General features: G+C 30.9%; 2 protein-coding genes across 3 annotated transcripts; both read right to left on the bottom strand.

Annotated features, from left to right (window-relative positions):
- Positions 1-7,780: 7,780 nt before the first annotated feature.
- On the bottom strand, positions 7,781-13,490 carry LOC125841919 (uncharacterized). Of its 2 annotated transcripts, none has more exons than XM_049521110.1 (3): positions 13,324-13,490; positions 11,489-11,664; positions 7,781-10,315 (listed from the first exon to the last, which is right to left on the bottom strand). In XM_049521110.1, the coding sequence occupies exon 3, from the start codon at positions 10,036-10,038 to the stop codon at positions 8,077-8,079; it is 1,962 nt and encodes a 653-aa protein (XP_049377067.1). In that variant the 5' UTR covers positions 10,039-10,315; positions 11,489-11,664; positions 13,324-13,490; the 3' UTR covers positions 7,781-8,076. The 2 variants fall into 2 exon arrangements, with proteins under 2 accessions (XP_049377067.1, XP_049377068.1); XM_049521111.1 differs by having other exon boundaries at positions 7,781-10,240.
- Positions 13,491-17,415: 3,925 nt separating this feature from the next.
- LOC125843354 (cation/H(+) antiporter 18-like) lies at positions 17,416-20,797 on the bottom strand. Its single transcript, XM_049522594.1, has 4 exons — positions 20,731-20,797; positions 20,009-20,271; positions 18,770-19,771; positions 17,416-18,685 (listed from the first exon to the last, which is right to left on the bottom strand). The coding sequence occupies exons 2-4, from the start codon at positions 20,201-20,203 to the stop codon at positions 17,477-17,479; spliced, it is 2,406 nt and encodes an 801-aa protein (XP_049378551.1). The 5' UTR covers positions 20,204-20,271; positions 20,731-20,797; the 3' UTR covers positions 17,416-17,476.
- Between the last annotated feature and the right edge of the window lie 510 nt (positions 20,798-21,307).

The raw sequence follows: 21,307 nt of genomic DNA, 5'->3' as shown, positions 1-21,307 counted from the left end.
AATTAAATTTTTTATATAAGTTTTAAATAATTAAGCTATTAATTATTGTAATGTATAGTATTACTTATATTATTTTTAAATATATTTAAATATTATATCTTAGGTTTTTTATCCTAATTTATATGGCATTGATAGCATTTAAAGTGTGAAATAATTGTTAATTATTGTAATAGATAATATGGAGTATTTAAGTCATTTATAGTATAGTAATTAATATATAATATGTAGTATTTAAGTGGAAGGTGGTAGGGCCCACTTAAATAGTTTGATAAATATATTGGATATTAGTAGTGGTTTATAGTATAGTAATTAATAATATATAATATGTAGTATTTAAGTGGAAGGAGATAGGGCCCACTTATATATTTTATATAGTAAGTATTGGACATTTGTAATGATTTTATTGGAACAATGGTAGTAAATCCTAGACTCTTCTAATATATAGTAATAAAGTTGGATATGTAAATGATGATGTGACATTTCTTAGAAGCTAAGATTACTATTTATCTAATTTCTCCAATTTTTGAGTTCTTTTGTCATACTAAATACAATATGTTCTATTATAATTACATTCAATATAGTAAACAATATGTTATAGGAATTAAAACAAAATTATCATTTCAGAAAAATAAATGTTAAATTATAATTTTATTATGATTAAGGAAAGATAAAGATATTATTTGAATATCCCATAACCACATTCAATACATTAGAAATTAATTGGATATAATTATAAATGGAAAATTAATCACCATTTAAGAAAAATAAATGTTTGCAATACCATAATAATTAAGGAGAGAGTAAGATATTATTTTAATATCCTAATTCGGAACTTTTAATCTACTACTCAATTAAAAAGAAAATGCATTTAATAACATTAAAAAGTTATTAGTTTATATTTTTTCTCATTGTACTAATTCAATTCAATCAAAGTTAATTTTAAAGATAAAATAACAGTTTCATTTTAATTGTTATCAATATTTCAAAAAATTATCGTGAAAAGGCTTTTCTTGCACCTCATTTTAATTTTCATATACTATTATTATTTTTTCTGTCATTTTTCAATGATTTTTTATTTCGATTTAAAATTTAATGTTTATTCTTAAAACTCTGATGGTACAAATTAAGGTGGAGTAGAATATAATAAATGATGATTCTTCTACTAAATAAGAAGATATAATGAAATTGAAAGGGTGAAACTTTTTTTTTTTTAAATGGATAGGAAATTCTATTAAGGTATCATTACGTCATTATTCAATATATTTTGAATATAAATTTCATTTGTTGATGCATTTGTTTAGTACTCCTTCTGTCCCTAATTACTTCTTCACTTTTCTTTTTATAGTTGTCTCTAATTACTTGTCCATTTTGACAAATCAAGAAAGAACATTTTTTTTACCTATTATACCCTCAATTAAATGACTAATTACTTTGAAAATTGCAGAACTTTTCATCTACTTCATAATTAATAGGGGTAAAATGATAAACTCACTATGTCATTAATTGATTTCTTAATAAATGTGTCAATTTAAAAGTGGACAAGTAATTAGGGACAGAGGGAGTATTACAGTCTTATTTGACATTATGAGATATTTCTTAGGTATTTAAGGAGAATGGTACACCAGAATATATATTATATATTAAAAGATGAACTTCATGCAATAGAAGAATTTGTTATTAGCAAATATATTTTAACTTATTTGATAAAAAATATATTCTTCCTCATTTAATAGACATAAAATTTCTGAAGCTTTATTTTTTTCACAATCTTCATATTATTAAAACAAATAAAAATATTACGATTAAACAACAGAGTAAATATAAAATTAATCAAAAATATTTAATTTAAATGATCGCGCGAAGTGCGGCCAAATTCTGTAATTTAAAACAAAAAAGTAAAATTTAAATGAGTCTACTATAGAATTTCTAGAAATCGAACTTGAAAAATTATGTTAAAAATGGAAAATAAAAAGTGAAATAAATTTAATTGAGAGTTATCCTTCGTCTGTCCCATTTTATGTGACACTTTTTATTTCTCGAGAATCAAATAGTTTAAGTTTGACCATAAATTTGCGTATGATATCTTCAATTTTTTTAAAAAAATTGGAAAAATTAGATAAATAATAATCTTAGCTTCTAAGAAATGTCACATCATTATTTACATATCCAACTTTTATATATATAAAAGAGTTAAAAAAGAAAAAATAAGAGATTTAAGAAAATTATATAAATAACATTAATGATGAGATGAAGATTAAGAAAAACGTCAAATAAATTAGTAGTATTAATGATGATAAAGTTAAATAAATCATTTTTTCTATTATTTAAATTTTTAACATAAAATTTCCAATCTTTTAAAATTAAAAATAAATGTTAAAAATAAAAATAAAAATCGAGGCAATAATTATTTTAAAGAAAAATATAACCAAAATTGTCAGAAAAACACGTGTACAGAAAGCAGTACACATTCTAATGTGTAGAAAAAGTAGAAGTAGATGAAGTTACTTTAGTTCATCTTTTTGGTGGGCCTCAATGTACAATTTCTATAGCTTTTAGTCGAACTCTTTAGTGCAATATTGGTCCTCCCAAACTCCTATTTCTAAATACATTTTTTTGGAGAAATTAGATAAATAGTAATCTTAGCTTCTAGGAAATGTCACATCATCATTTACATATCTAACTTTTTATATATATAAAAGAGTTAAAAAAGAAAAAATAAGTGATTTAACAAAATTATATAAATAACATTAATGATGAGATGATGATTAAGAAAAAACGTCAAATAAATTAGTAGTATTGATGATGATAAAAGTTAAATAAATCATTTTTTCTATTATTTAAATTTTTAACATAAAATTTCCAATCTTTCAAAATTAAAAATAAATGTTAAAAAAAAATTAAAATCGAGGCAATAATTATTTTAAAGAAAAATATAATCAAAATTGTCAAAAAAACACGTGTACAGAAAGCAATACACATTTCAATGTGTAGAAAAAGTAGAAGTAGATGAAGTTACTTTAGTTCATCTTTTTGGTGGGCCTCAATGTACAATTTCTATAGCTTTTAGTCCAACTCTTTAGTGCAATGTTGGTCCTCCCAAACTCCCATTTCTAAATAGGAGTATCATTTACATATCCAACTTTTATATATATAAAAAGAGTTAAAAAAGAAAAACTAAGTGATTTAAGAAAATTATATAAATAACATTAATGATAAGATGATGATTAAGAAAAAACGTCAAATAAATTAGTAGTATTGATGATGATAAAAGTTAAATAAATCATTTTTTCTATTATTTAAATTTTTAACAAAAAATTTCCAATCTTTTAAAATTAAAAATAAATGTTAAAAAAAAAAAGAAAAATCGAGGCAATGATTATTTTAAAGAAAAATATAACCAAAATTGTCAGAAAAACACGTGTACAGAAAGCAGTACACATTTCAATGTGTAGAAAAAGTAGAAGTAGATGAAGTTACTTTAGTTCATCTTTTTGGTGGGCCTCAATGTACAATTTCTATAGCTTTTAGTCGAACTCTTTAGTACAACGTTGGTCCTCCCAAACTCCCATATCTAAATGAGTAAAATATATATATATATAAATGGGCCCAAATGAGGTAGGTAATTAATGGTGTTAAATTGTCCAATAATATAAATTTTAAAGGTACAACCATAAAAGAAGAACGTACAACACTATCAAAGCACATATCATCCAACACTTATCATGTGCTAAGTAGTAGATATTCCCACTTATTATATATATAAAAGCAAATAAGTAAGTAATTAAAGATGTAATACGTGTCTGCCAAAGAAAAGGCTGCATACACGTGGCTAGGCAAGAAAATAAAAGAAATAAAATGGGTCCAAAGTGAAGGTACAATTTATGTTACTTTTGGTACAATTTCGTGTTGTTTTGTTTGTCCTTTTGGTACAACTTGAACTGCTTTTGGTATCACTTCTTAAAGCTGTGTTAGTCCCAACCAAATAGTACAACTTGAACTGCTTTTGGTATCACTTCTTAAAGCTGTGTTAGTCCCAACCCAAGTGTCACTTCTAAATAAGACTAGATATAGGACCCCGTGCCAGCACGGGACCCAATATATATTATTTTTTTATTTTAATTTATATCATATTATGAAATTTGAGAAGTTATTGAAATTTTTATATGATTTTAAAAATATTTTAAATTTTTAGTTATTGTGATTTGTAGTACTTTTTTTTTAACATAATTTTGAGAATAATTACTTTATTTGTTCTAATTTATGTGGCACACGCATAATTTCAAATATTAACCATTTTTTATATGTCTCTTTAATATATTAAGTTGTTAATTATTGTATTTTATAGTACATTTTGAACCTAATTTTTTAATAATATATGTTATTTGCCATGTCCCAATTTATGTGGCATTAATTGATAGATTTGTTGGAGTCGAGAGATTTATTTTGTTAATTATTGTAATATATAATATTCTTTTTCGTCAATTTCAAACAATATATGTTGTTAATTGATAGAATACTTTTAATGTAATTTTTTTAAAAATATATGTGTGACTCTCCATGTCCCAATTTATGTAGCACATGTAAAGTTTTGACAATTAACCAAAATTTTAATACATTTAAAAAAAAAAAATTAAGTCGTTAAATTTTAAGTAATTTAAATTGTTGTATTATTTATTACAATTTATAATACTTTTAAAGTAGTTGAAATATTGTACTATTTATTATGATGCATTTGTTTAGTACTCCTTCTGTCCCTAATTACTTCTTCGCTTTTTCTTTTTATAGTTGTCTCTAATTACTTGTCCATTTTGACAAATCAAGAAAAAATATTTTTTTACCTATTATACCCTCAATTAAATGACTAATTACTTTGAAAATTGCAGAACTTTTCATCAATTTCATAATTAATAGGGGTAAAATGATAAACTCACTATGTCATTAATTGATTTCTTAATAAATGTGTCAATTTAAAAGTGGACAAGTATTTAGGAACAGAGGAAGTATTACAGTCTTATTTGACATTATGAGATATTTTTTAGACATTTAAGGAGAATGGTAGACCGAAATATATATTATATATTAAAGGATGAACTTCATGCAATGGAAGAATTTGTTATTAGGAAATATATTTAAACTTATTTGATAAAAAATATATTCTTCCTCATTTAATAGATGTAAAATTTGTGAAGCTTTATTTTTTTTCACAATCTTCATATTATTAAGACAAATAATAATATTACGATTAAACAACAAAGTAAATATAAAATTAATCAAAAATATTTAATTTAAGCGCAAAGTGCGGCCAAGTTCTCTAATTTAAAACAAAAAAAAGTAAAATTTAAATGGGTCTACTATAGAATTCCTAGAAATCCAACTTGAAAAATTATGTTAAAAATGGAAAATAAAAAGTGAAATAAATTTAATTGAGAGTTATCCTTCGTCTGTCCCATTTTATGTGAGACTTTTTATTTCTCGAGAATCAAATAGTTTAAGTTTAACCATAAATTTGCGTATGATATCTTAATTTTTTTTAAAAAATTTGGAGAAATTAGATAAATAGTAATCTTAGCTTCTAAGAAATGTGACATCATCATTTACATATCCAACTTTTATATATATAAAAGAGTTAACCAAGAAAAAATAAGTGATTTAAGAAAATTATATAAATAACATTAATGATGAGATGAAGATTAAGAAAAAACGTCAAATAAATTAGTAGTATTGATGATGATAAAGTTAAATAATTCATTTTTTCTATTATTTAAATTTTGAACATAAAATTTCCAATGTTTTAAAATTAAAAATAAATGTTAAAAATAAAAATAAAAATCGAGGCAATAATTATTTTAAAGAAAAATATAACCAAAATTGTCAGAAAATTAATTCTTCATGTGGGTTGTTGTATATGTAAAAAGGCACGTGTACAATTAATGAGGCACGATTAATTTTATAGTACAATTTGAAATGCTTTGTGTACAACATGGTAGTGTCGTGTTCGTGCTTTAAAGTGTGAACTCTAATAAGGAGCAAAATGAGTAATAATAATAATTCTAATAGGAGTAATGAGTAATAATAATAATTGCAATGTTAGTCCTTCTAAGTAATGAGTAATAATAATAATTGCAATGTTAGTCCTTGGTGTTAGTCATTCTATTAATGTACAATTCTTTTTGCACGTTGTACAACTAATTAGTGCAGTCAAAAGTTAATGTACAAAATTGTATGCATGTTGTACAAGAGTATTAATGCAGTGTTAGTCCTTCTAAGTCTCAGTTCTAAATAAGAGAGTAATCTTAGCTTCTAAGAAATGTGACATCATCATTTACATATCCAACTTTTATATATATAAAAGAGTTAAAAAAGAAAAATAAGTGATTTAAGAAAATTATATAAATAACATTAATGATGAGATGAAGATTAAGAAAAAACGTCAAATAAATTAGTAGTATTGATGATGATAAAAGTTAAATAAATCATTTTTTCTATTATTTAAATTTTTAACATAAAATTTCCAATGTTTTAAAATTAAAAATAAATGTTAAAAATAAAAATAAAAATGGAGGCAATAATTATTTTATTAAAGAAAAATATGTGTAGAAAAAGTAGAAGTAGATGAAGTTACTTTAGTTCATCTTTTTGGTGGGCCTCAATGTACAATTTCTATAGCTTTTAGTCCAACTCTTTAGTGCAATGTTGGTCCTCCAAACTCCCATTTCTAAATAAGAGTAAAATAAAATATAAAAGAGTTAAAAAAGAAAAAATAAGTGATTTAAGAAAATTATATAAATAACATTCATGATGAGATGAAGATTAAGAAAAAACGTCAAATAAATTAGTAGTATTGATGATGATAAAAGTTAAATAAATTATTTTTTCTATTATTTAAATTTTTAACATAAAATTTTCAATCTTTTAAAATTAAAAATAAAAATAAAAATCGAGGCAATAATTATTTTAAAGAAAAATATAACCAAAATTGTCAGAAAATTAATTATTCTTGTGGGTTGTTGTATATGTAGAAAGGCACGTGTACAATTAATGAGGCACAATTAATTTTATAGTACAATTTGAAATGCTTTGGGTACAACATGATAGTGTCGTGTTCGTGCTTTAAAGTGTCAACTCTAATAAGGAGCCAAATGAGTAATAATAATAATTCTAATAAGGAGTAATGAGTAATAATAATAATTACAATGAGTCCTTCTAGGTAATGATGAGTAATAATAATAATTGCAATGTTAGTCCTTGGTGTTAGTCCTTCTATTAATGTACAATTCTTTTTGCACGTTGGACAAATAATTAATGCAGTCAAAAGTTAATGTACAAAATTGTATGCATGTTGTACAAGAGTATTAATGCAGTGTTGGTCTTTTCCAACTGTCACTTCTAAATAAGGATAAAATATATAATAATAAGGATAATTAATATATATTATGTTAAGGAAAAAAATTCTTTATTGTTAAAGAATAAATAGAATAGTCCATATAATTTATTCCATAACAACGTCGTTTATTCTTATAGGATGAGGTGATAAAATTTGCATACAATTTAATATATTTGGCAATTTAATTTGCATCTCTTGTCAACAAAATAGTGATGAACAGACACTCTCCAAAATAGTTGTCCCATTCGTGTCGGTTTTTCCAAAAGTAATGATAGTTGTCCCATTCGTGTCAGATCCTCCAAAAATGTGTTACATTTGGAGGAACTGACACACATCCATCAACATTTTTGAAGAATCCGAGTGACAGATCAGAGCCTTAACATGACAACTACAGAATAATGGCAATGTTATCAAACTCAAAACTTAGGTATACAAATGATGTTTTATAGAAACATCTTTATGATGAGTTACTCATACTACTCCAAAATATTTACAAGACCAAAGCAACAAGAAAACAGCTATGCACATTATTACCACTATATATATTAGCAGTATCAAGTTCGAGTCGAAACCGACTAAACAAATGACAGAGAACAGCTTCTCAATAACCATAATAGTGAACAAGCTATATAACAGAAATTACACAAGTAATGTTGCAGAAGTTCGAAGCATTACAATCGAAATGAAATACCTCACGTCCAGTTCTTTGGTGTTACAAAAGGTTTGCCTGGCACGGATGTATTCACTGTGCCTGTGCTGCTGTTTAAGGTATGGCATGAACCACCTGCCAGCATTGCCATCAAACTTCCTCCATGCACTCTCCCTTCGGAAACTGATGATGAGCTTCCACCTACTGGCATACTTGCTTGATTGAATCCAAAATATTTCCAACCTGTGTTCATGATATCGATCTCCTTCATCTTCCCGGGATTTAGGGGTGTTGAATCCAAGATCGCAGCCCCTAGAGTATCACCACCACCATGAACACGTTTGTCTTGCTCCACATGAGATTCAACAAGTCCACTCTTCCCTTTTGCAAATGAGTTACAAGGACTATCCATTTGGCCAAATCCGGAATCAGGTTGGCCCCAAGAACATCTTTTTCCACTGCCATGCGCCTTGCAGAAATCAGTGCTACCCTGAGCACTTTTTCCACAGTCTACGAACTTGCATCTTTTACCACCACCATGACGCACACAATAATCTGTCCGGCCCCTAGCACTCTTGGAGCACTCTGGTATGGCACATCTCTTACCACCACCATGTCTAACACAGAAGAGAGTCCCTCCGTGAACACTCTTTGGGCAAATCCCACCTCCTTCAAATGAACATCTTTTCCCTCCACCATGACCCTTACAGAAAGGTGTGCTCCCCTCTGCGCCCCTATTGCACCCTTCAAATGTGCAACGTTTCCCACCACCGTGGCCTTTGCAAAACATGGTGCTTCCTTGTGCCCCTTTAGAGCACTGGGGGTATTGACACCGCCGGCCACCTCCATGTGAAATGCAAAAGCCAGAGAGTCCTTCAGCACTTCTTATGCAGTTTTCTTCCTGGCATCTCTTGCCCCCACCATGTCTAATGCATAATCCGGACTTCCCTCTGGCAGCACGGGTGCAGTCTTCATGACTGCAACGGCGTCCACCCCCATGTGCAATACAGAAACCAGTGCGTCCTTCTGCACTCTTGGTACAATCAAGGAATCCACACCGCCGACCACCACCATGGGCTTTACAGAAGGCAGTTCGACCTTCAGCTCCCTTATGGCAGTCTGGTTTTTGACACCTACGTCCTCCACCATGGGCAATGCAAAAGCCGGAAGCACCTCTTGCTCCTTTAATACAATCCTTGAACTGACATTGTTTGATGCCACTGCCGCGTTGCTGCTTCTTTGTTTCAGCAGTACAAGTGACTGAGCTATTTTGATTTGTTATTATACTTGAGGAAGGATCAAGAGAGACTGAAGATGGCTCAACTTCTTTTGTCACCTGTTTCGAGAAGTAACTAGACCCTTGGTCCTGTGGCACATGTAACGGATGAAAAGTGCTACTGGTCTTCCAATGAGAAACCGCTGATACTTCATCAGTCTGAAGAGCTCCACCAAAACCATGTGGCACCTTTATGACACTTTGTGGTGAAGTGGAGGTTAGATGCAAACTGGTAACATCAGATTCAGCAGCACTACTGGAAAGACTCAATTCCAGATCAATTGCAGGCTCTTCATCAAGTACTTTTGGATCGGAGTTGATCAAACTTTTTGGCCTTAGTTTCTTATCATTGGCAAGATAAAGACCAAAGTCCACCTCCAGGTCCATCGAGGATTCACCAATTTCTTTCGCTGGAGATATTGAGGTACATACAATGCCTGAACTCCACTTACTTTCCGAGGCACTTGATGAACGACCTAAGCTTAGACACAAAGATGAACCAATTTGCTGATCAATAGATCCACGAATCAAGCTCCAATTGTGTTTTATTTCCTTTGTGGCAGGGAATAAAGGCATTAAGGACCCAACGGAATCAAGTTGCAGGGTGGTATCAGCACAATCAGCACCTTCAGCTCCAGCTCCATTAACTCGGATGGAATCTCCCAGACTCTTGGATGTATTCAATGAAGGGTTTGCAGAAAACCCCAAATAGTGGAATCTGGAGTCCATGACCTAATATCTAGGATGCAACACTCCTATTGAACCAAATCTCAATTGCAATTTGCAAAAGAACAGTCACCTGCCTTCCGGCCTAAAATTAGTTAGTGGCTAAATTAAGATTAGATGTGTCAAAAAGAGCACATCCCACCCCCGCTTACGAATCCAGAAGTATCCTTTCTATCCATTAGATATCAAACTTTACACCAAGTTCCTGTAAACAGCAACAATGGAGTAAAACTTTGCACCGAGTCAAACCTTCAGCAACAGATCATGATAAATAATCATCCTGTACCACATTGAATTCCATTAAAAACCATATTTCAGGTCACTCACCCACCACACAAAAGACACAAGGTCAAGAGAATATGAAAAGGAATGATTTAGCAGATGTAAACCAGAATAACAAGATCATTTTTAAGCAAACAGAGTATGTTTTCGGGAAAATTACGTAGAACAATTTGACTTCTCTCCCCCCTTCCCCCTCTAACCACGCAAGATTCTTTTTGCTAATCTGACCAAAAGAAAACATCTTTCCTCTTTTATTTTCCTCAACTTTCTATTTCTGCTATTGTTTCCATTGTTTCGGTTATTGTTGTTATCTGTTGTTGTTACTATTCTTTTCTCCACTATTTTAGCTCCTGTACTACTGTATTTCCTTTTCTTACTAATTGTTGTAGTTCTTTACTCAACCGACGGTCTATCGGAAACAATCTTTCTACCTTTAGTAGGTAGGAGTAAGGCTGCATACACACCACCTTCCCCAGACCCACTTGTGGGTTACATTGGGTATGTTGTTGTTGCTGTTTCCTATTTCCGCTATAAGTTCATACGGACAGAGGTTATATACTCAGAAGAAAGCTTTCCAAACACTTTCAGATCTTCCCATGTAAACAAGAAATCCCGGACCATTCTAGTTTCACACTTCAAGACCTCAGGAAGAACCATACAAGTAGCTAGCTACACATATGGAGCTAAAGACAATTTCTTTTACCAAATCTATAAATCAAGCAATTCTTTTTTCAGTCTATGACACTATATAACAGCATTTCTTTTTTCAGTCAAAGCTCAAAGGTGAAAATACTGAAAAGCTCCTTGTCGGATTTTTAAACGCAAAGTGCAATAAAAGCATGAGCTTTAGTGAAACAAGACGCATTATGTATATGATTGTATATTTCATCTTTACTTTTGGAGTAACGAAGCTTGAATACTTATGGTACACTAGGGTAACTATGAATATACCTCTTTTCTATAAATCACATTAAAAATTGACCTAAGCTAAAAAAACACACTTCGCCCTACGCCACAAGGAACTGATTCATTAGCATTAAAACTTTAGATCATATTAAAGCTTGATAACATTACTGTCCGAAATAATAGAAGCACAGAACTACAAGGATATCAACTAAGACAAACTTAGCAAAGCAGAATATGAAGAAGAAATATGAATTTGTCCACTTACACAAATAGGATTCTTCAATAAACCTCAATTCATGGTCTACCATACTAAAGAATCATGTTGCTTCGTGTACTCTTTCCTTCTTGCTTGTTTAAATCCAAAAAAAAAACAGCCAAACTAATTGAAATCAGAGCAGAACACTTGAGATTCATTTCATTCTTTGCTTTCCCACCTCAAGACTGCATAACAGAAGACGAAAAATGAGGGGAAAAAGAAAGGAATTTCAAATGCCCCACATACAAATATTATAGAAGGAAATTAAACATAACCAAGAGAGAACTAATACAGCTATCTATTTTTTTCTTGATTAGTATAACTTGCACATTACTTGAACCGAGGGTCTTTCGAAAAACATCATCTCTGCCTTCACAAGGTAGGGGTAAGGAATGCGTAAACACTGCCCTCCCCAGACCCCACTAGTGGGATTACACTGGGTATGTTGTTGTTGCAGTAAGACTTAATCGAAGAAAAATTGCAACATAAGGATAACAATTTTAAGAGCAGACCCAAGTTGTAAAAGATGTTTAAATCCAAGTTAAAACAGAGAATTGAGGAGTAATTGTTTAAACAAACTAGCTCCCAATCAGAGTTCAACATTCCAAATTCAACCACAATTTCCACCTTTTCCTTTCTGAAAAAAAATACAGATCTGAGAGTACAAAATTTGAAACAAGCAATCAAATCTGTGAAAAAATGTTGCGAAAAATTCAAATAGACAGAATAGAACTTGAACTGAAAATACATCAGGAGAAAGATTTGAAGGCCTAACTTCTAAAAAATATTCAATCCAAGTAAAAACAAGCAAATTGATGAAAAAATGCAAAAATATACTAGCTAGTAAGTAGTAACCATAATCTCAAAGTTCAAGCTTACAGATTTCACCTAAAAATCCCATCTTTTTCTTTCTTCGAAAAAAAAAGAAGAAACACTTGCAAGTACATAGCTCAATTAGGGTGATGATTTGAAAATACAACAAAAAAAAGATGTCCAAATCCAACTAAAAACAACAAATCAATTAAAATTTGCTAAAGCAAACGGGGAAAGTTCAAGATATTATACTTCAGCTAAAAATTAAACCTTTTTTCCTTTTCTTCAACAACAAACACAAATCCAATGTAATCCCACAAGTGGAGTCTAGGGAGGGTGGTGTGTACGCATTCCTTACCCCCTACCTTGTGAAGGCAGAGAGGTTGTTTTCCGAAAGACCCCCGGCTTAAGTCCTTTTCTTTTCTTCAAAGAAAAGAAACTTGCAAGTGCATAGCTCAATTATACAATCCCAACTAGATTCTGATTTAAGGTAGGTAGATAATTGGCATGGCTCAAATAAAGGAGCTATTCAATAAGCAAACCAATCAAGAGTATACAATACAAGAAATCTGGGACATCATGTTCCTAAATCAAACAGAGAGAACAAAAAACTTGAAAGTTAGATTTATGTTTTTCCAACAAGGGAAACCCGCAGCCGCTACCTGCTCCTATGCAATAGCTTACAAACCACACAACAACCCGAAGGCAAACCCCTTGCTTTGGAAAAGTTAGATTATAGATTCAAGAAAGTACCTTTACATTAGGGGACTTTCTTTAAATACAAATGACTTTTTTTCTATAAACCCCAGATAGGAATTCTATTAAAAATCTCACCTTTTTCTTTCTTGAAAACAAAAAATCTTACAAACATGGCTCAATAAGCTGACCCCAAGTTCCAACTAGTTTCAAAGTGAACAAGTTATTCAATAAGCAAAACCAATCAAGATAACACAACAGAAACAAGAATTCAATATCTATGCCAAAATGTTCCAAAAATCAAATATAGAGAACAAACAAATTCAAGAAAGTACCATTCTAGGAGGAAACTTCTTCTTTTTTTGATATGTAATTATAACTTTTTTGATAATTTTTGCAGGTGGGGTTTGTGTTAAAACCCCAGAAAGTATGTGTAAAGTGAAATTGCGAGAGAAGGAACTAGGGCATTTGTGATTTCAGCAGCCACCAAGGGAGAGACAAACAAAATGAACACATTATGAGTATAATAGGTATATATACATATTTATTAACTATGTAACCTGACATGTACCTATAAAGTATCTTGTCATTAGGATCCAAATGTTGACATATTATTACTATTAAACACAGAATTTGCGATATTGATTTGACATCAAATTTAAGAAAGTAAAAAGAAAAATATATTGAAATGATTTTTAATTATAAAATTTTAAATGTATCATGTAAAAAGTTGAATAATCTTTCATTGAAATAAAGAATTGTCAAAAAATAAATAAAAAATATTCATTTTGAAACAGATTAAAGGAAAAAGTAAAATAAATAAATTGAAACAAATGGGGTATAACATTATGTCTTCCGTATTCAACAAGTTAGAGATACGTCATGTACTGACTAATCATTTCTCCCTAATGTTTCTACAGCTACCTCTACCTTTCCCAAAGCTTGCGACAACCAGCCTCTTACACTTTCTTGTTGGTGCATTTTGTATCTTTTTTTTTATACCATTTCAGTCTTACTTTTCTCGTTTTAAGTATATTCATTCCTAATTTATCTCTTCTAATATGTCATTAGTATAAGAGTATGTAATTACTAACAAAATGAAAATTTTTATATTAAACAATTTTCAAATATATATGCTATCAAAAATAACTTTATTATCTTTCAAGATAATGATCTTTATTGATTCCATTTAGGTAAGTATTATTTTTCTAGTGTAACAAATATTTGAATGATTTTTGTGACAAAAACAAGAAATAATGAATTAGAGGGAAGTAGTACACTATAATCTACCTAGATTCATATTAAGTTATATTAATTGATCATAATTTAGAGTAAAATTATACAAATAATTAAATATATGATTCCCTTTTGATGAGTGGAAAGGTCAAGTGGACTTATACTGTTGCAGACAAAAGACACACATTTCCACATACACAACGTGTCCACCTTTTGACAATTAACGATTGATTCATCGATGATTAAAATTATGCAATTATTAATAATTTAAACACTAATTACATAAAAATTTAGTTATGAAATAATAATATATTTAGATTTTTAGTTTCTGATAAATTTAATTTTCTCATTTGGTGTTTGATACTCATATTGAAGTCTAACTATTTTAAATTCACATTGCATAATTCTATTATAAAATTTTTTATATGCAAGACTCAAATCCAAATAAAACTGAAAAGACAATTTATTAATCAATGTTTGAATTCATCATATTCAATAAAAAGTTGGCAGTGGCTCGACACCGTTCGTGGTGCCCTCCTTGACTTTGGTTATTATTATTATTATTGTTTTTAAATTTTTATACTATATTTACATTAAAATTTAAATTTGTATATACAAAACTCAATTGAATGATAAAATGTTTCCTAATAAAGATAATTTTTTGAAAATTAATGAACTATTACTATAAGAGAACCATTAATTTTCGATAAAAATTCTAATGAGTTTCCCCTTAAAATTTGGCTCGTCAATGACATTTTTAACGACTTATAATTATTCGTCGAAGACCCTTTACCAACAAGCCGAATTTAGAGCATCCTTTTCCAAATCTTTATTTTCGAAATTAAAAAAAATATATCTTTCTTAAATTAAAAGGAGGGACTTTTTTATTTTAATTTTAATTTGGTAAAATCAGAGCAAAAAAGATGAACCCTTGAGTTTATTCTTTTGTTCCTTCAATCTATGAACCACTCGATGTTGGCACATTTGCAGTATTCTTTTTCTTTAATGACCATGCTTTGGAATTTCGAAAAATAAATTCTTTCTTTCGTATTCGATCCTTTGTAGAGATTTCAAAAATAGATACATATGTAAACTCGTTCATTGTTTTTGAACATAAAGACGATGTTTGAAATTCAATTAGAATAATATAGAACATGCCATCTAAATATTCTTTACGATGATACACATGTTCAATATTATAATCAACTTCCACATTTAATTATTATTTAAACACTTTACTCCTTTTCTTTTCTTACTATAGACATTATTTGACGAATTGCACAAAAAAGATATCATTAACTCTATTTGATACTAATGGATTATTATTATTTTTTAATATAAAAAGCTAGTTATGGGGGCTATTATAGCCATTTTCCATAAGTGGAGTGAAATAAAGAATAATCGTTTCCTTACTTCCAAATAATTTGATTTGAGATTTCCTCCTGTTCAACTTATTTGGAATTGAGCCGTCATAATTTTTTTATCGAGTGGGTACCTAGCTACATGGATAAGTATCCATTTACTCTTCTTTTTTCACACTTTGTTTTTCAATCAATGTTCAGAACTTGAATTGAAAGCTCAACTAGTTCGGACTGTGCCGAGAAGTACGTACTTTAGGTGTGAAACTTTTCTCCTTGCGGAATCGAATCGTCTGCAGTAACCACTACTCAAATTACTAATCGCCAAGAATCCTCTTAAAATATGCAAATAATTTCACTAACCCTAACCGTCCTCTGGATGAGTTAGAGTATTCATCCAACACTTAATTATGCTTAAATAGACTCAATTAGCACTTAGGGCCCGTTTGGTTACAGTATAACAGGGCATGTTATTCATGTATAAAACATTGTGTTAGTTTTACTATGTTTGGTAAAAGTTTTTTATTTGGTTGAAAAATCAACATGACTTATACTATGTTTGGTTGATAAGTTTTAAATATTGTATAAAAGTTATTCATGCATTAATTTTATACGGTGTTTGGTTGTCTTTTTTGTAATCCTACATAATTAATACCTACATAACTTATGATGGAATCTATGTATAAGTTATGCAGGATAGAAGGTGGAATAAGTTATGTGAGTATTAGTTATACATGTATTAAAAAGATAAATTACACATTTATCCCTATTAATTTATTTTTAATTTTTTTTATTGAAAACTTTACATAACTATTCTATTTTCACAACTATTTTTGTTTCTTATTTCTTTTTGTATAAACGACTTTTTATTTGTTTTCATTTAAAAATCAAAATGTAAATATTTATTAATATTATGAATAGGAATATATAATTTTGATAGCGCATATGCTATATATATATATATATTACTAAATATATCCACATATTTAATTATCATGTATTAATTTTTTATTTAGAATGTGAATTTATATATAATTTATATATTTGGTATACTAAAAATGTACAAACAACACATGCATCATATTAATAGAAATTTACATTATATAAAATAGGATATTATAATGTACTTGAAATATATCAATAGTATTATATTTTTATAAGCTTTAAACATTAAAAAAACAAAGAGAAAAAAAAACACATAATTCCTAGTTAAGTATAGAGAAAATTCCTTTCTTTATTTTTTAAGGGAAAATTTATTCTATTTGCTTTATTTTTTTTATAAATAATATATATTAATTTTTATTAAAATCAATATTCAATAGTTAATAATTCATGTAATTTAATCTCTATCTAACTAAATAACACCTACATAATTAATACCCGCATAACTAAACTCTGCATAACTAAACCCTGCATAACTAAATCTTGCATAACTAATACTTGCATAACTCTAACCAATGACCAAACGGCCCCTTAAGGTAGATTAACTAATGAGTTACTCACTTAGGTAGCACCCCTTATGGTGTATTAGGCCCAAAAGATATTTTTACTAACAGAAATTTACTTGGCTTAGACTCTTCAAAAATTTCGGCGGTAGCCTTTTCAGACCCTCCAAAAATAGTGTATTTTAGGAGAATTTGGTATGAATACCGAAATGTTTTTGGAGAATCAGAGCAACACGACTTCAAAGAAGCTTGAAGAATTTGCAACTTTAGTTACAACACAAAAGGCAGAAGGAAAAACAAGAGAAAGGAACAAACTCTAATAAACCAATTGTTATCCGTTACTGTACAAACTAACTGTGATTACAAACTCCATTCACGCCCCAGGAGGATCAACGGTATTCTCACTTACTATCTACATAACTCGAACATTTGAACCTACCTAGTATTTTTTAGTCTGAATCACTATTTCCTTCTGTTAACTCTCCATCCTTTAAGGAATTGATTGAATCTTGCGATAACTCGCTTTGATACTGTTGCACCACCAAAACCGATGCTGTAGTTGAAAATTCGGGACAAGTTAACAAGTTACCTAAAGGACCTAATTCTGGACAATCACTTTTTTTGTCCAATGCTAATACTACTTGACCCTCAGACATTCTTCCTACAAGAAACAGATTACATCGGTTATATGCACGAATTAGTTCTGTAGTCCCAGCTGCATCCTTTACTAACTTCTCTTCATATTTGATTGATTCATTCTTGGAAATTTTGTGTTTTAAGTCGGTAAGCAACTCTTCATCCTTGGATTGAGCCTCGGGGCTATAAGTTTGATCTATATCGAAGGTGACACTCCCTCCAGCAACCTCGGGGTCCACTAGGAAACGAACCACAAGTAAGTTAATGCCAGGGTGCTCTGCCATACGCGTACCATAAGCAAGTGCTTCACGATCATCATGACCCCCGAAGAACAAGATGGTTACTTGAAAATCAACATTGCTAGCAGATACATGAGATGCACCACCGAGTCCTTGGTCTACCAAGATACCAACTGAACAAGGTGCATGCTGAAGAACTCTCCGGTTCACATGCCTAAGATCATCTCTTGTGGTTTCCAAATGTCCATCGATCCTCTGTCGTTTATGGAATGGGAGAATTATCATTTCGACCCTTTTTCCCTCAGCACCGGCGATGATGTCCTCGTGCATGCTATTCATGGGAGATATTGCAGTTGTAGGTCGGATAGAAACCTTACTAAGATGCTCAAAAGTCTCAAAAGCAACAACAATTTGGTTAGAATCCGAAACCTCTCTTTTTTTCCAAAAAGGCAGTCCATTCTTTCTAGCCTTGTGGACCATTAGAATTGTTGAAGACCTTTCAGAAAGCTCCATGAGGTGCATTGCATAAACGCGGAGTCCTTTCTTTGCAGTACCACGAGAAGCCTCAATGAGATTGATCATTGTGGGAAGACTCCTTGTGATATGGAAACAGGTCAAGATTCGGAGTTGTTTGCTCGTGTCTTTCCTCTCAATCGTTCTGTGCTTGTATTCAGTTATAGCCAGTTTAGCTGGCTTGTACACTGATACTACTATAGGTGTTGTAATGAATGTTGTGAAGAGTGCCATCAAAACAATAATGGCAAATGTTTGATCATTCAATACCTGCAAAATTGAACATACAAAGTAAATTTTACATGAAGTAATTCAAAATCGATAAAAGTTTTAATCGATCTAAATTAAACATACCCCTCTGTCTTTTCCAATGTTAAGGACAATTAGCTCCACTAGGCCTTTAGTGTTCATTAAGAAACCAAGCATCACGGCCTCCTGAACAGGCATTTTGCACAAGAGCGAGACTAAAGTAGTGCCAACGATCTTCCCAAAACACGATGTAAATATGACTAAAACAAGAAGACCCCATGATTGTGCCCCTTGAATAGTAGCTATATTTGTTTTTAGTCCACTCGATACGAAGTACAACGGAAGGAATAGACCGGATACAAGATCCTCAACTTTTACCACCAGAGCACCAGAAAATGGCCCTTCCTTTGGTACAAGTACTCCAAGCACAAAAGCCCCGAATAGGGCATGAATACCAATAGTGTCAGTAATGAATCCTGCAGCCAACACGGCTCCAAGTGTAGCGCAGACGTACAATTCATCAACCGGCTCACCCTCAGCACAACGTTTATCCATCCAGTTGAATATCGGAGGACCAATGACTAGGCAAAGCAAGACGAATCCAGTCCCACACAAAAGTACCCATACTGAAATAAGGGGTGAATTACTAGCACCTGAAAGGGAAATAGCAAGTGCAAGCAGAATCCAAGCAGCCACATCATTGATTGCTGCAGCAGACATGGCCATTTGACCAACATCAGTCGTTAAAAGCTTGAGTTCAGCCAGGATCCGAGCCAAGACAGGGAAGGCGGTGATGGAAAGGGATATTCCCATAAAGATTAGAAAAGGGCCTTGGCTAACTCCTTTAGCAATAGTTCCTCTAAGAACACATGATGTGCCTATTCCTAATGTGAAAGGGAGACTAATTCCAGCAAGGGCAATAATAAGAGCTTTCTTTCCAGTACGACGAAGAGACCCTGGATCTAACTCGATCCCAACAAGGAAAAGAAAGAAGAGGAGGCCAAAGTTTGCCAAAGTATCTAATACTGTGAGGCTCCTTGGTGGAAATATTGCATTCAGATACTTCTGGTTCCGACCAAGTGCAGATGGACCGAGTAGAATTCCTCCCTGCCAAAATAGAGATCAATTTACAGTCAGACCTCTCTATAGCAGTCATCCTTCATAACAACATTTCACTATAACGGCCTAGTTTGATCTTTTGGAATTGACTTTCATTTTATGTTATTTTCTATGTTCTCTATAACACCATCTTGCTATAGCAACCAAAACATATCCAAACAAACGACACTGTTGTAAAGAGGTTTGACTGTACACTTGATAGTGTAAAACGGGAGAAACACTTACGATAATCTCAGCAATGACACGAGGCTGTCTTAGAGGACTGAGAATAAAGGCGAGGACTCGAGTGAGTACAAGCACCAAACATATTTGTACAATGGCAAGTGGAAGTGCATAGTCCAATGGACTATCCCCTTGGAATACTCCATTAGATGTAGCTTTCATAGGTGATGGACATTTTGTTGTTGTAGTTGAAGCCATGTTTGAGCTTGAAGAAAACAAACTCAGATCAATCGGAAAACATCATAATCTATATCATTTGTCAATATCTGCACACAAAATCATGTAGAATCCAAAAATTAGATTATGTGTTGTTTTTTCTTTTGGCATAATACATAAACATGTCATTTAACTAAGCCTCAGCTTCACTCTATGTCCTTCGATTTTGGATGTGCACAAATAAACACTTAAACTTGTATAATGTTAAACAAGTAGTCATACACATCCTACCAAATTGCATAATACATGCAAGATGCTATGTAAGTTGCACACAACACGTGTCTGTCTATTTTTTTATTTTTATTTTCAAATTTCACAATTAAACACGATCAAGGCGCACTATTCAAAATAGTCAAAACTTATTTCGAAAAAAAATGAATAATTTTTATGGTCAATACTGTATAATTTTCCGTTGAAACGATTCGTCATCCACCCAACGCCACCACAACGAAATCATTGCGCTCATCTCCTTCTTATATATAGAGAGAGAAAGGGGAAGAGAGAGAAACCTGAATGCCGGAGAGTTTGGAAAAAGTTGAAAGGGGAGAAAATCCGCATTTCGAAAATAAAAATTCTTTTTTGCAGGCCCAGAAATTTAGAGAAGAAGAAATGAGAGTTTTAGAGAGAGAGAAAAATATATATATACAGAGAGAGAAATATGGGGAAATGTGTGTTAAAGGACTGTGATATAACACAAGCCTTCCATTAACTTTTCACTCGTTTAATAGTTGAGGTAATGATAATAATCTCGCGATAAAATTTGAGATTAACTTTATTTAATATTTGATATAAGATCTTAGCTAATTGTGAGATTAGTTATCTTGATTATTATTTTCGTATTGATTGTTTGGCTACATTTGTAAAGAAGAGATAATTGTGACCATCTTGAAAACAAAAGTAGAGTATTTTATAAAGTTTCGATGCGGATGTGATAATATTTTTAGAAATTCCGAACAACATGTATAACAAAAAGAGCAGAAGGAAAAACAAGGGAAATGAACCAACTCTAAATATGTTAAGAGTACAAACTAATTGTGACTACTACTTTTTCCTATGTTTAAGAGAGTCAGTATTTTCACTTACTAT

The sequence above is a fragment of the Solanum stenotomum genome, chromosome 10 (genome assembly GCF_019186545.1).
Source record: "Solanum stenotomum isolate F172 chromosome 10, ASM1918654v1, whole genome shotgun sequence".
In the NCBI taxonomy this organism is placed as follows: Eukaryota; Viridiplantae; Streptophyta; class Magnoliopsida; order Solanales; family Solanaceae; genus Solanum; species Solanum stenotomum.
This window is presented reverse-complemented; position numbering and strand designations above follow the sequence as displayed.

What these genes read in the sequence shown, in the direction of transcription:
- LOC125843354 (XM_049522594.1), bottom strand. Translation starts at nt 20,203, where the DNA reads ATGGCTTCAACTACAACAACAAAATGTCCATCACCTATGAAAGCTACA. An exon ending in GTGTCATTGCTGAGATTATC is followed by an intron (nt 19,772 to 20,008) that starts GTAAGTGTTTCT and finishes CTATTTTGGCAG; the next exon opens with GGAGGAATTCTACTCGGTCC. An exon ending in ACATTGGAAAAGACAGAGGG is followed by an intron (nt 18,686 to 18,769) that starts GTATGTTTAATT and finishes TCAATTTTGCAG; the next exon opens with GTATTGAATGATCAAACATT.
- LOC125841919 (XM_049521110.1), bottom strand. Translation starts at nt 10,038, where the DNA reads ATGGACTCCAGATTCCACTATTTGGGGTTTTCTGCAAACCCTTCATTG.